This window comes from Myripristis murdjan, chromosome 21, assembly GCF_902150065.1.
Source record: "Myripristis murdjan chromosome 21, fMyrMur1.1, whole genome shotgun sequence".
Classification (NCBI taxonomy): Eukaryota; Metazoa; Chordata; class Actinopteri; order Holocentriformes; family Holocentridae; genus Myripristis; species Myripristis murdjan.
Window position 1 is genome coordinate 78253 of NC_044000.1, and position 16295 is coordinate 94547.

At 42.2% G+C, this 16295-nt stretch overlaps 1 protein-coding gene across 1 annotated transcript in view; it reads left to right on the forward strand.

Moving 5' to 3' along the window:
• arhgap15 (Rho GTPase activating protein 15) overlaps positions 1-16295 on the forward strand; it is a 94405-nt gene that overhangs the window by 27482 nt on the left and 50628 nt on the right. Inside the window, exons 8-11 of the mRNA XM_030081389.1 lie at positions 3079-3213; positions 4904-5002; positions 12506-12583; positions 15873-16007. Of these exons, the coding sequence (XP_029937249.1) occupies positions 3079-3213; positions 4904-5002; positions 12506-12583; positions 15873-16007 (447 nt within the window). The remainder of the gene's footprint in view (positions 1-3078; positions 3214-4903; positions 5003-12505; positions 12584-15872; positions 16008-16295) is intronic.

The following is a 16295-nucleotide window of genomic DNA, read 5'->3' on the forward strand; positions in this document are numbered from 1 at the left end:
GCTGGAAATGGCAATCAGTTTTGTTGATCTATGGTGAAAACGGCAAGCTCGAAAAGTTACCAACCACCCGACGAGAGGCAGTCAGAAGCAAGAAACGACTACCACGAAAAATATTTTATTGTTACAAGGTAACAATAAGCTTTCAGAGTGTAAATATGATGATGATTTATTGATGAAGATGATAAGACTGATGTAAGGATGATGTGATGATGATGTTGACGAAATAAAGATTTTAGAAGCAGTTTAGCTACTAAGTGCTACTAAGTGAGGAGTTTGTCTGTACTAAGGTTACACTGAAAAATAGGATATTTCCATTGTTTCTGTCTCCTACTTGTGTCTCAAATGTGATATTTTGAACCATTCAATTTGGTTACAATGGGTAATCATTAGTTTTATGAAAAAAAAAAAATCAGATATAATTTTGAATTTTTGTCTTTTTTGCCCCGGGTTGAATGTGCCCCTCTGACAAAACCCCTGGGCCCAGCCAGGCCCCTTCAGTAAAATTGGTCTAGAACCGCCACTGCACTTTTACAAGAGGCCCAGCCAATCAGAAGAATCTTTTCGATCAATCAGGGACTTCCACCTCACCCCACCGGCATATTATCCAATGAAATGAATGAGTTAGAGGCTACTCACATTACATGTGAGTAGCCTCATGTTTGTACCGTGCCCAAGCGTTCATGCACGAGCACATGCATGGTCACGCACGCAGCGCGAACGTGGATACGGTGTAAATCATGCAACTTTCCTCCTTCCTCCGCAAAATTGTTTAATGTGCGCGGCGCGATTACCGGCGAATCGCCGTGTTGCGCAATCAATAATCAGCCATGTTGTCTGTGTTGTTGTCAGTTGTGCTGCTGCAACCGCATATAAACAAACGTCGGTTTATAATGAAAGTACGGCAGTCTGTGTGCGCGGCGCACCTGTCAGATCCGGCAGACCTGGTGCCGGCCTGCACTGCGCCGGCACCGCACCGTGCGCGGCCACCCGGTCAGGTCAGGTCTTCCAGATCTCACAGGTGCCGCTCCAGCTGTCAGTTGGACCTTTCTGAAGGAGGAAGTTACCTCCGAAACTTAAGGTAAATAAACATCCCTATGTCTGATTACAAGGTACAAAAACGTCTTTTAGTTAAAAGGAAGACATGATGAATGTATTGTGTATATATATATATTTTTTTTTTTATTGTGATATGGATCCCCTGGGTCTGAAATAAAGGAATAACTAACTAACTAACTAACTATTTGAACTAGGCCTATATTGATTTATGTGATTGATTTGGCTTCACCTGTACAATGGTGGGTAATGAGGAGAGAGTGTGTTGTCTGTCTTAACGTGCTAGCTTTTGACAGCTTGAAGCCGAACAAACTAAGACGCCACTTGGAGATAAAACATCCAGAGCACAAAGACAAGCCAGTTGAGTTTTTCAGACAAAAACTCGTAAACTGCCGTGCTCAACAGTCTCTCTTTACTAAAGCTGCATCTGTGCCGGCAAACGCTCAATTCACCTCTTATAAAGTTGCCTACCGAGTGGCACAGTGTAAAAACCGCACACAGTAGCGGAGGAATTAATACTTCTGTGTGCTATGGACATGGTGTCAATTGTGCTTGATGAGTACAGCCAGCAAACTAAGGGCTATTCCTCTGTCCAACAACGCCATCAGGATTCATGACGTGTCAAAGGACATAGAGGAGCAGCTTAATGAAAAGGTGCTTGACAGTCCGCTTTTCTCTCCAGATGGATGTGTGCAGGGTTTCTGCTACAAGTAATTCATCGTGGCGCACCGCCACGGCAAAATAAAAGTCGCCACGCCTTCGGAATGCTGATTTTTTTTCTTCCTGATGTTAAAACAATTTTAAATGGATATATATAGGCTACACATATATATAGCCTATATTTGCGCACATATACTTACTATAATCAGTTTGAAATGATAATTTAAATATCATGAAATGTTACACTACACTGCAATTAAATTTATTTTGAAAAATGAACACCAGAGTCATCACCCGCCTGTTTGATTACTACTGCTGTGCACTCGCACAGGGAGAGAAAAGGGCGAGAGAAAGGTGCCTATAGGCAAGATGAAATTTAATCTAGTTTTTTGTTCAAGCCTGTGAAAACCACCTTAATGTTATCGTTAATGTTAACATTGTAGGGTCCTATAATTTCAGCGATCACGGAATTAGCCAAATAAAACGCAATCTATTTTTAACGCGGAATATCACCAAATTTGACATAATTTGAATGAAATGCTGTTTTTGTGTGGAATATGACCATAAGTCTGGGGAAAAATACATGGAGGGAAGTAAATCTGGGTGGCGCAACCCCTCCAGTCGTGTCACCTGCAACTGCACCACCAAGAAAAAAACATTACAACTGTACCAGCACCTTATGAGTCGAAAAGGCAAAGAAACTTTCCAGGATACAGCAGCGCACTGACGTAGATTGTGTAACAAAACGAAGAGTTGCCACTCCGCTCTATTTTCACTGGCTAACAGCAGCACACTGGCTTTGCTTGTCTATTCAGAGAAGAGGTATCACTTTGGATTATTTTTCAATCTATGTTATCACATGCATACTACTGCTCATTCATGGTAGTTGAATCATTAGGTGTGTTTGATAAGTAATTTAAAAAAAATTAAAAAAAACAACATGTTGTTAAATATGGGATTGTGGGGGGTGGGGTGGCGCAAAATTTTTTTTACGTAACAAAGGGGGGCCCAGCAGAGAAAGTTTGGGAATCACTGCCCTAGGGCATGACTTCTTGACTTCTTGGAATATAGCCATCACACATTTCATTCACTAAGTTTATGGATTAATTATTCAAGAGTACAATATAACCATATAAAGTCATTGTTGAAACTGCGTGTCTTGGCACCTTATTCATGGACATGAGTTTTATTAATTTAGCTATTGTTTTTTATTTGTTTTGTTTTGTTTTTCCAAAATTATGTTTTATGCAGATTTTATTTATCAATTTTGTGAGGGAATGTTTTGCCCAGTTTTAGAATGCAGAAGTATGTCTGTCTCCGTAATATCAATCTAAAACTTTGTTTGTTATGTTTGCCTGTCTACAGACATGTTCACAAGCTCCAAACTGAAACACAGCATGTCAGACAGTGCAGATAAAAATGGAGTAAAAAACAGACTGAAGAAGTTCATTATTAGACGACCATCCATGAAGACCTTACAAGAGAAAGGCATCATCAAAGGTAATGTTTTTCATAAGAATATCTCTGTTTTATGATGTATGTGTTATGTTTTTTATTTTTATTTTTATTGATATGAATTTGTAGTGAACCATCAGACTGAAGTTTTTGGCTTATGTCACTTTCTGAAGAGTGGTGTAGGATGTTTTAAGAGAACATTTATTTTAGAATTTATTTATTTATTTCCCTGGAAATACTTCTAATCGTCCTTACAGTGATTTGAAAACTGTCTCCTCTTCAAGTGTTAAAATCAAAGAACAACAGAAATAGATAAATGAACTCTGTATTTTACTCCAACAAACCACGCCAATCCAAGCAGCTAGCAGAGAAGCCATTCCTCAAAGGGGTAACTAATTTATTGAGCTCATGGTTGAAGGAAAATGCACCATTAAAGGGCATATTTAAGCACATTTGCAATCCTTAGAAGAAGGTAACGGTATTTGGAATTTCCCCCAGCTTCAAGGAGACCCTTTAATGTTGTGTCCACGGGACAAATGCGAGATCAAAGGGAGAGGACATTATTGACGGAATAAATGAAATATTTGTGGATTAAGGAATGGGGCAGGTGGCCCCCAGACTGTCCTTTTTGGCAGAGCTGGTGGGCAAGCCACTTCAGAGAGTGTGCTTCCTCAAATGCCCCCCCCCCCCAACCCCCCACCCTCCGCATATCATTCTTCAGAATGCAAATTAAATCCATGTGACGGGAGGGTTATTTGAATTCCTTTAGGAAGGGTTATTTTGCTTCATTTCTCTGCCCCCCACCCCACCCCTCCAAACACACACACACACACACACACACACACACACACACACTCCACCCACGTTCACAAACAGGCTCACTCATCTCCCTTATCTGAGAAGCACTGGGGAAGTGTATTTTGTATGTGAAGGTGCCTCGCTCAAAGTCATTTATGTATTTGGCACACCCTCCCCTCTACTGTGTAAACAAGAGGGGGCGATCTTTGACATTGCACAGGCTGAAAAGAAGGTACTGTTGAAGGCAAAATGCTGGAGCAAAAGCCCTTTGACAAGAGCCTCATCACCAAGTGTAAAATCTCCCTGCTCCATGTGTGCTGGCTGACCTTAGATTTGTTAAGGCCTGGGCTTTTCTACTCTTTGTTGGCTTGATGAAGTTAGTAGCGGAAGTGTAATTTACTGCCTGTTGGGACAAGTTCAGTGAGCCTTTTTTTAGTTAGTTTGACAAAAGTAGAGTAGATGTTCATGCAAGAAAAGCAAATGATGCATCGCTCCTGTTTAGTTACATCTTGTGGGAGACACAAGGGTCAGTTGAAAAAAATGTCAGTATTTTTGTACAAGTTTAAGTAACTACTCTGTTTACACACATTGCTGTATTGTAGTAGATTTTGTTTGAGAGGTTACACTTAAAAAATTTTTAAAGTTGGTGATTTCACTTAAATACATTTTGCTATGGAACTGTACTACATTTTCAATTACACAATATTGGATATTGAACTTTTTAAAATTGTTAAAATTTGCAGATTTACTGTTGCAATAAAAGCTGAGATCTGACAAAAACAATGTACTTGAGCCACAGAAGTTTCAGATTCACGGTTACAAAATATGATTTCAAAGTTAGAAAGTCTGACTAAAAAAAATTGTTTTTAATTAAAAAAAAAAAAACATTGTGCACAAATTTCTGCTTAAGTTTATATAACACTTCATTGTCTCCCAGATCGAGTGTTTGGGTGCCATTTGTTGACACTTTGTGAACGTGAAGGAACCACTGTGCCAAGGTTTGTTAAGTCCTGTTTGGAAGCTGTTGAAAAACGAGGTATGTACTCTTGTACATTTCTGTTGAAAACTAAGATTTGCCATTCTTTTATTTTGTGAAGGAAAGAGATTAAACTGCATGAATATCTATTTTTGAAAAGCCTTGAAGAATGTATTAGTGTAATGTATTTGTGTTAGTGTTCCAGCACAATGTGTCTGATCAACAATTTCCCAGGCCTCCTAACATAGTTGGTGAGGCAAAGAGGCTGGACCCTGAGGAAACCACTCCCCAGCTTCCCAAATCACTCATTTTTGGTTCCCATCCAGAATGCCGTCCATTACAGACTGTTTAGATCATGCTGAAAATGAGATTGAATTATGTTTTTGCATAGTGTTCTGTTTGTGGTTTTCGCTGAACATTTGTTCAGGACTTTTACTTATCTTGGGGTGAAATTGTGGCGGCCTGATAAACTTTCTGAGAAAATAATAGTTATTAAGAGTCCTTTGAAACTATGGCAATTATTTATGTAGAGCCCTGTTATTTTTATTGATCCAGGTTGTTCTTTGGCCTGTAACAAAATACATTTTTCAACAAGTAAAACTCATGCTGAGTGCTGTTCATGAAAGAGCAGACAACCTTTGAACATACACTATATTACCAAAAGTATTCGCTCACCTGCCTTTACTCATTCTATGAACTGAAGTGCCATCCCATTCCTAACCCATAGGGCTCTAGTTTCGCAGACCTGGCGAGGCGCGGGCGCAGCGCAGCTGCGCTGCGCCAACTGGGTGTGGCCAAGTGGATTTTGCAAGTTTGGCACGCCGTGCGCCTTGGCGCATCTACTGCGCCGTTCCTCCTACCGGCGCAAGGGAGGAGAGAAGGCGTGGTGTGGGTTTGACACAGCCGATTCACTTTAAACCAATCAAATGAGCCCCTGTCCTCGCCTTTAAAATGCGCTGCGCGAAGGCGTAGTGGTAGTCTACACATTTGACATGGACGAAGAGAGCAGCCGCATCACACACGCACTGAGGCCAGTCTTGGCTGCTGCAATGTTGCTGGAGCTACCTGCCATCCATCTGTCCACCCATCCATCTAACCACCCATCCATCCATCCATGCATCTATCCTTAAATTCCTGAGTCCCCTGTCTTTCCATTACCTGCCTGCCTCGCATCTCTTTTTTTCCAGCTCTGTCACCGTCTGTTAAAGTTATTGATTTTTACAAGCAAATAAAAATTTTACTGTGAAGCCCCCATTTTTAATGAATGTTTTTACCTCAAAGGATAATCCTCGCCATATTCATATAAATAGCCTACATGTTTGTTTTGCAACTTTCGACTCCATCACTTACTGATACAACAACACACTAGAGATTAAAACAAAATCCGGTTCATGAAAGCTTTTACATTCGCTGTTCTAAACGCCCAGTGTCTGGCAAGGAACCGATGCATTTTACATTTTCGATATGTGTGGAATCAGGGTTTCATTCATTCATTCATCTTCTAAACCGCTTATCCTCACTAGGGTCGCGGGGGGGTGGTGGAGCCTATCCCAGCGCTCATAGGGCGAAGGCAAGGAAACACCCTGGACAGGTCGCCAGTCCATCGCAGGGCAAATCAGGGATTCCGTTAGAAAAAATTGGCACAGGACAACGACCGGCAGGTTTTCAATTTACCGGACAAATGTTTGAAATTCCGGTCAAATATTATCTGAATTTACTGAGCTTAAAATTATATGCAGGCTATATAAGAATGATATCAAGGCATGTCAATTTATAGCGTAATCTTTTTATTGAAAAGCAGGCTGTATCAAATTAAATTAGTGCCGTCAATTGACTCACGTGCGTAACGTCTAAAATAAATAAATAAATATTGCACAAGCCTGCTCTTTTAACATGAACGTTGCATACAATTGCAACTACAATTTGCAAACAAAAAAACGGGCTCATATCATTTTAATAACGCGGCGTGCTGCCAACTTGAAATCAAATAGATGCAATAAAAACTTAATTCAGCAGCTGAATTAAAATCAAAAGTCTCAAGTGTCTCTCCGCAACTTGCAATGCGCATCAGTCTTGTGACCTTGTTCTGCCCCAGGCAACTTTGCTGCGCTGTTTTGATCCGGTTCTGCAGAAAAAAACCCTGTCTCTCTCTGGTATACCGGAGACAGGGCTCACGCAGTCTATTTTTTTTTTTTTTTTTTAATTACAAATAAAATTACGTGGAAATTGACTGTTTTAATAAAATTCAAATTGTGAATATTTTCACCGGACATTTAAAAATTACCGGACTTTGGCAGATTTTACCAGTCATAGTCCAGTGATTACCGGATAACGAAAACCCAGAGTGGAATATTTAAATATATATGGAAGAAAAACTGTGTAGTTAACAGGGGCAGCGCCAGACACCATAACTGGAAAAAAGACATCACCGTACTGGACACATTGTTTGACTGACAGGTGATCAGGTTGGGTTTCCATTACGCTGCCAAACGGTGCCAATCTCCTTTGATCTGACATCAGTTGTGACGGCACAGTCGATATGGAGATACGTTTATGTGCTGACTGAGATAGTAGCATTGAATAGTGGTTTCTGTGGGTATTTATTGCATTGTTAATGTGCCTGACATTCTGGAAACCTGCCTGTGAGGTTGTGGTGACGTGTGCGCACTGCCCGCCTGTCAGCCAAACTTCCACTGCGCCAGCCACGCTGCGCCTTGCGCCGAAAGTAGACGTGGTTTCAGGAGGCGAGCTTTTGGCGCACCTCGGCGAAGCCTTTTGGCACGAAACTGTCACTGCGCCAAGCTGAATCTGTCGACACCTCCCCCCGCTGCGCCGCCACTCCCATCTCGGCGCAGATCCGTCTGCGAAACTTGGAAACCGTTCGCCTCGCGCGTTGCGCTGGTCGAAACTAGCTCTGCGCGGGGTGCGCCTCACTGCGCCACCCTGCGCTGCGCCGGGAAACTAGAGCCCATAGAGTTCAATATGATGTCGGTCCACCGTTTGCAGCTATTACAGCTTCAACTCTTCTGGGAAGACTGTCCACAAGGTTGAGGAGAGTGTTTATAGGAATTTTTGACCATTCTTCCAAAAGCGCATTGGTGAGGTCACACACTGATGTTGGTCGAGAAGGCCTGGCTCTCAGTCTCCGCTCTAATTCATCCCAAAGGTGTTCTATCGGGTTCAGGTCAGGACTCTGTGCAGGCCAGTCAAGTTCATCCACACCAGACTCTGTCATCCATGTCTTTATGGACCTTGCTTTGTGCACTGGTGCACAGTCATGTTGGAAGAGGAAGGGGCCCGCTCCAAACTGTTCCCACAAGGTTGGGAGCATGGAATTGTCCAAAATGTTTTGGTATCCTGAAGCATTCAAAGTTCCTTTCACCGGAACTAAGGGGCCAAGCCCAGCTCCTGAAAAACAACCCCACACCATAATCCCTCCTCCACCAAATTTCACAGTCGGCACAATGCAGTCTGAAATGTACCGTTCTCCTGGCAACCTCCAAACCCAGACTCGTCCATCAGATTGCCAGATGGAAAAGCGTGATTCATCACTCCAGAGAACGCGTCTCCACTGCTCTAGAGGCCAGTGGCGGCGTGCTTTACACCATTGCATCCGACGCTTTGCATTGCACTTGGTGATGTGTGGCTTGGCTGCAGCTGCTCGGCCATGGAAACCCATTCCATGAAGCTCTCTGCGTACTGTACTTGGGCTAATCTGAAGGTCACATGAAGTTTGTAGCTCTGTAGCAATTGACTGTGCAGAAAGTCGGCGACCTCTTTGCACTATGCGCTTCAGCATCCGCTGACCCCTCTCCGTCACTTTACGTGGCCTACCACTTCGTGGCTGAGTTGCTGTTGTTCCCAAACGCTTCCATTTTGTTATAATAGAGCTGACAGTTGACTGTGGAATATTTAGGAGCGAGGAAATTTCACGACTGGATTTGTTGCACAGGTGGCATCCTATGACAGTTCCACGCTGGAATTCACTGAGCTCCTGAGAGCGGCCCATTCTTTCACAAATGTCTTGTTTCACAGTCTGCATGCCTGAGTGCTTGATTTTATACACCTGTGGCCAGGCCAAGTGATTAGGACACCTTATTCTGATCATTTGAATGGGTGAGCGAATACTTTTGGTAATATAGTGTAGCAGGAAAGACCCTTTAAACAAGACATCCTTTACTTTCCATGCCAAATATATCCTAATGTTACCCCAGCAGGGACAATGGCACATTTTGCGCTGGTGTAAAATGCTTCAAATGTGGACATTGACTAGTGCAATCAATATAAAGGGCAGAGGAAAATAACGTACTAATGGCCACCTCTGCCCAGTAGTACGTTATTGTGAGAACAGTGTCTCTAAAATGATGGTGGCCTATTCTAATGCCTCGGGCCACAGGAACTGAACAGGCATCTCATGGAATATATTTATCTTTTGCTTGCCCTGTGTTTGGGTATATTTAGATCATAGTTTGCCAGATTTTTGAAGTCTCATACTGATATTTTTGTATTGAATCATTAACTCATATTTTGTACTGATATTCACTGCCAAAATTGATACATTTTCATATTAATAAAAAAAAAATCCTTGTTTTATCAGAATTTTATTGTCAGGGTTAAAAAGCTTCTTAAATAGCATTTACACTGTCATGGGAAATTAAATCAATGGGATGACTCCTACTCAAACCTGACTCAAACCTAGACTAAATTAACCTAATGACTTAGACCAGTGGTCCCCAAAGTACGGCCTGCGGGCCGGATACGGCCCGCCTCCACATTTGGCCCAGCCCCCTGAACAATACCAGAGACGCATTATGATTTTTTTTTTTTTCAGTCTGGCCACGCGATCGAGACTAATACACGCATAGAACGTGATAAGCCTACTGGGACCTACAAAAGGATTATAAGGAAGGAACACAAGAACTTTGAGAGACTGCTCATATGAGTCATTTAAGCAGTGGCGGTTCTGCCTATGTTGCCGCTCTAGGCGATATTACTGGCTTGCGCCCTTTCATGTTACTAATCCAACCCCCCCGCCCCCGCGGCACCAGTCGGACGCGGCACCGGGGCAGCATCAGTTGGCATCAGGTGAGCCGGCACTGGCCCTCATTAAGCCGCTCACCTGTCAGATCCGGCAGACCAGACCGGGGGGCGCGGTACCGGCCGGTGCCGCGGCCGGCCCGCCTGATGCCAACTGATGGTACCCCGGTTCCACGGCATGTGCGGGTCTATATGGTAGTCTAGAAAACTGGCGAATTTTTTTTTCTCGTGCGCCCCCAAGTAGATTGCGCCCTGGCCCACACTGCCCATAGCAAAAACCGTCCCTGCATTTAAGTAAGAGATTCTGCTCTGACAACTAAGCTGAACTTTTACCTGTTAAGATTGTGCACGGCACAACAGAAAGTTAATGTTCCATGGACTTTTTTTTTCTGTGAAGAACCCAGAGAGGGTTATTTGGTTATTATTTATTTCACAAATAGTGTTATTTATTTCCTGACTTTTTTTCTGTGAAGAACCCATAGAGGGTTATTTGATTTTTATTGATTTCATAAATAGTGTAATTTATTTCATTAATAGTGTTATTATTTATTTCCTGACTTTTTTTCTGTGAAGATCCTGGAAAGGGTTATTAATATTTGGTTATGTGTGGCTTTCTGGAAAACAATAAATGTTTACGTTTAGGCACCCCTGCGATCGTCACACTTTTTCTGTTACAAACTGACCCCGGCCCCCCATCAGAGAAGGGAAAGGTTGTGTGGCCCTCACAGGAAAAAGTTTGGGGACCCCTGACTTAGACTAGTGAAATTCCTCATGTGTTAGTTAATAATATGTGCCAAGAAAATTAAATTTCATTGTAGGTTTTTGATACAATTAAAAACCACAGTGGTGGTCGTCGAGGAACTTCCATCATGTCAAATCTTATCAGAGGTGGAATACACGGTGTGGCTAGCTAATATCTGATATTTAAGAGTAGGTCAATATCATCAAACCAATATAGCGGTCTAACTTAAATTTGGATGGATTCATATGTACAGGTGAGATTGTTTTAGGAATACAGTGTATACAAAGGTATGTTTTATGAACCTATAACAGTTTGGTAAACTGTAAGAGTTTTCAGTAAATCAATGTGATTCATACAAACATTGTGTTACACTGAATGCTACATAAAAACAATGTTCATTTTTAGAGTGGGGACAGTGAAAACATGACAAGCTGTTGACTGGTATTGAGTTCGTTTGGCAGTCTCATCTTGAGTCTTTGGATGTAGCACAAAATGGCAAACCTACTCTACAATCAAAGTAGTCCTCAAAATCTCACAATGAAACAAAGCTATATGGGGCTCTAGTTTCGCAGGCGGAGGTTCGCCGAGATGGGAGTGGCGGCGCAGCGGGGGGAGGTGCCGACAAATTCAGCTTGGCGCAGTGACAGTTTCGTGCCAAAAGGCTTCGCCGAGGTGCGCCAAAAGCTCGACATCTGAAACCACGTCTACTTTCAGCGCAAGGCGGAGCGGAGCCGGCGCAGTCGAAGTTTGGCTGCCTGGCGCACATCACCAAAACCTCACAATCAGCACAAACGGTGCCAACCTCCTTTGATCTGACATCAGTTGTGACGGGACAGTTGATATGGAGATATATATATATGTGCTGATTGTGATCGTAGCATTGAATAGTGTTTTTTTCGGTATTTATTGCATTGTTCATGTGTCTGACATTCCGGAAGCCTGCCTGTGAGGTTTTGGTGACGTGTCCGCACTGCTCGCCGGTCTCCGCTCCGCGCCTGTCTCCTGAGCTCCGCTCCGCCTGCGGCAATAGACCTCCATGTCAGCTGTGTAAACTTTCATTACGCCTTCACGCAGCGCATTTTAAAGGCAAGGACAGGGGCTCATTTGATTGGTTACATGTGAATCGGCTGTGTCAAACCCACTCCACGCCTTCTCTCCTCCCCTCCGCCGGTAGGAGGGACGGCGGAGTACTTGTGCCACCGAGAACGGCGTGCCAAACTTGGAAAATCCGCCTGGCCACACCCAGTTGGCGAAGCGCATCTGCGCTACGCCCCCGCCTCGCCTGGTCTGCGAAACTAGAGCCCATGGCGTCTCAGTTCATCTCAGCACCTGATGAGGCTCACTGACATTTTATTCTACAGCATTCAGTGTGAACAATGACAAGATTTATTTTAGTTATTATCCATGATAAACAGCAATTAGTATGGGCATCAGTAACCTGTAGTTAATATCTTACTGATACATTATGTCCTCTAACATTATGTCTGTATTGTGGTCACACTAAATTATTGAATACCATTAAACAATATTAATCTGAAACCAAGAGCCAGTCTGATTAATAATAGAATTGTCTACATAGTATCATTTTTGTTCTCACACTTAAAATGCTGGCTATATTCTGTTTTACACTGTGCTTCACATACTTTTCTTACATATTTAGTACATTCTTCTGCATTTCCATGTATTTGTGTAATATACCCAATTTCTCCTCAGGGATCAATAAAGTATTTCTGATTCTGATTTCAAATGCCATTTCACTGATTCTTAATATTTATATTTTATAGGCTTGGAAGTCGATGGCCTTTACAGAGTCAGTGGAAATCTAGCTACCATCCAGAAGCTGCGGTTCATAGTTGATCAAGGTTGGCTGATGAGAATGCTTTTCTCACTCTGGCTTTCCACAGCTTCAGTTGTTCAAATTATAATTTAACATTAAAAAATGTGTCCTTGTACTGCATGTTTGCCTCAATGGAACACAATGTGCAAGAACAAATTTGTAGTTACAATCATCGATGAAAGTATTGGCACCCCTGGAATTTTTACAGAAAATCCACACTTTCTCCCAGAAATTATTGCAATTACAAATGTGTTTTGGTACACACGTTTATTTCCTTCATGTGCATTGGAACAACACAAAAAAGCAAAAGAAAAATGTCAAATTTGACATCATTTTACACAAAACTCCAAAAATGGACTCGACAAAATTATTGACACCTTTTTAACACTGTGGGTAAATCATTATATTTCAAGCATGTGATGCTTGTTTAAACTCACCTGTGGCAAGTAACAGGTGCTGGCAATATAGAAATCACACCTGAAACCACTTAGAATGTATAAAAGTTGACTCCACCTTCGTGTTGTGTGCCTGTGTGTGTCACACCAAGCATGGAGAAGAGAAAGAAGAGTCGAGAATTGTCTGAAGACTTCGGAAGCAAAATTGTGGAAAAATATGAACAATCTCAAAACCTTTCAAGTTTATAACCCATGGAACTGTGGCTAATCTCCCTTGACATGGATGCAAGAGAAAAATTGACAAAAGAATGCAACGTAGGATAGTTCAAATGGTAGATAAACATCCTCAGTCAACTTCCACACATATCCAGGCTATCCTGCAGACTCAGGGTGCAAAAGTGTCAGCTCGGACCATACGTCATCATCTGAATGAGATGAAGCGCTATGGCAGGAGGCCGAGAAGAACCCCACTGCTGACACAGAGACATAAAAAAGCCAGACTGGAGTTTGCAAAAATGAACCTGAGTAAGCTTCAATCCTTCTGGGAGAACATTTTGTGGACAGATGAGACTATTGCCCCTTTTCCACTAGTACCTACTCAGCTCGACTCGGCTCGACTCTACTCGGTTTAAGAGCTTTTCCATTTGGTGGTAGTACCTGCTAGCAGGTCCCATTTTGGGACCTACTCAGTCGGGGTTCCAAGCGAGCTGAGTCGAGCTGAAAATGTGACGTAAACGCCGTGCAGGCAACTGATTGGACAGGGAGTGACGAGAGCGACTCCTGCACGAAAACGAAACCTGACATTTAAAAAAAAAAAAAAAAAAAAAAAAAACAGCAACAGGGCTGTGCGCATTGATCGTCAGTGAAGTTGTCAAAGTTGGAAAATGGCAAGCAAACCGGTACCGTGGTCAAATGAAGAGGTGGAGACTTTTCTGAGCTTGGTGGCAGCCCAAAGAATCCAGAGGGAGCTGGACGGTGCGCCACCTTGCTATGACGACTCCACCCATGGCGAGGTGCTACTCAATTGTAATGGAAAACCACCTAAACCGTGTCGAGGCGAGTAGAGTCGAGCCGAGTCGAGCCGAGTAGATACTAATGGAAAAGGGCCATAAGGTAGAGCTTTTTGGCAAAGCATGTCATTCTACTGTTTACAGAAAAAAGAAAGAACACAGTACCTACAGTCAAACATGGTGGAGGTTCAAAGATGTTTTGGGGTTGTTTTGCTGCCTCTGGCACTGGGTGCCTTGACTGTGTGCAAATCTTGAAATCTGGAGACTATCAAAAGATTTTGGGCTGAAATGTAGGGCCTCCTGTCAGAAAGCTGAGTCTGTGCCTGAGGTCATGGATGTTCCAGCAGGACAATGACCCGAAACATACCTAAAAAAGCACCAAGAAATAGTTGGAGACAAAGCACTAGAGAGTTCTGAAGTGGTCAGCAATAAGTCCGGATCTAAATCCCATTGAACACCTATCGAGAAATCTCAAAATTGCTGTTGCAAGAAGGCACCCTTCAAATCTGAGGGACCTGGAGCAGTTTGCAAAAGAGGAGTGGTCCAAAATTCCAGTTGAGAGGTGTAAGGAGCTTGTTGATGGTTATAGGAAGTGATTGGTTTCAGTTATTTTTCAAATTTGGCTTTTTTCTTCTGCTTTTTTGTGTTGTTCCAATGCACATAAAGGAAATAAATGTGTGTGTGTGTGTGTGTGTGTATATATATATACACACACACACACACACACACACACACACACACACATTTATATATATATATATATATATATATATATATATATGACTCCATGACAACAGTGGTGATAGTGGTACTTATAACAGACCTGACCACATAAGACAGTGGTCAAGAGTGACAAAACCCACATTTTCAGCATTCCATGAATTCCGGCACGGTGACAACATGTGCCTATTTTCTGTCCAGCCTGTTTGTTTTTGATTACAATATTTGTTAATAATTTACATAATGGAGGGCTAACCACATTTGTCATATTGCAAACCATATGATGAAAAAAAAAAAAAAAAAAAAAAAAACTACACAGGACATATTCTGTCTTTGAGTTGTCTACTCATACTAATTTTATTTTACACCCCTCAGCTGAACTTAAAGTATATTCAAAAGAAAAGACAGATTTTCTCAAGTGATTCCTTGTGCCATGGCTAAATATCCTAGCTTAATACACGATATAATGCTCAAGGGTTATTAGAATGAGCCTATGGGTATCCAGTGTATCCACTAGCTGAGGCTGACTGACTGAACATGTAGGCTTCTGGTATTTGAAGAAAACTACCCTCACTTAAGAATAAATGTCATTTGGAATTGAATACTGAATACTGAATCTGAATACTTGAATACAGGTGTGATTTAAAGCTTAAAAACACTCACTACTTTACAAATAAAGGTACCATATTTTAAATCCAAGCCCAAAATGTTTTTTACATGTGAACTATGTGGTAGTCCCTGGAAAATCATATTATTCTAATTTTGTAAAGGGTAATTGTCTCAGTAGGTGAAGGCTGGCATATTTCCAGCACAATATACATCCTAAAGTTACTCCAGGCCTGTCAGTTTGGCTCTGACTCACATAGCCTCCCTCCTGTGGCTCTGCGAAGTTGTGTTCCTCTGAATTGCTCATCTACCTGATGGTCTGTGTCACTACCAGGGGTCCTCTCTGATCTCAGCTCTATTAAAACTGAATGATTTCAGTAGAGGGTTATATTGCCTCAAATGGAGAGTGAAAACATGTGGTGCCAGACCTCTGGGTAGCCAGGATGGCCCAGCAGTTAGCAAGCAAGCGCTATTAGCAGGTAAACATTAGCATACTAATTAGCCCCCGCTAATTCTACCAATTAAAACTATGTTTTTCTCTTTGTCTTCCCTCCTGTCCTCGGCCTGCTTGGTGTTATCCCAGAGGAGGAGCTTAACTTGGACAGCAGCCAGTGGGAGGACATCCATGTTGTCACCGGCGCACTCAAGCTGTTTTTCCGTGAGCTGCCAGAGCCGCTGTTCCCTTTCCGATTCTTTGAGCTGTTTGTGGAGGCCATAAGTGAGTGAAACCCAGCTGCAATTTCAACACCACTGGTGTTGTGTCAGCTACATACTCTGTCATTTTGGAAAGGCTTACAGTCACCTTACAGTCACTTCTATTGTGCCAAAGTATTATTTCTTAATACATATTCTCTTTCACTGAAATTCATTTACATCATACCCAATAATAGCTGGCTAATATGTCAGAATGGGAGTTAATATTCAGCCAAGATGATATTTTATGCAGTCTACCCTGCATTTTACATAGTAACATTTTCATTTGGCCCTGCGGTGTATTAGCCTTAAT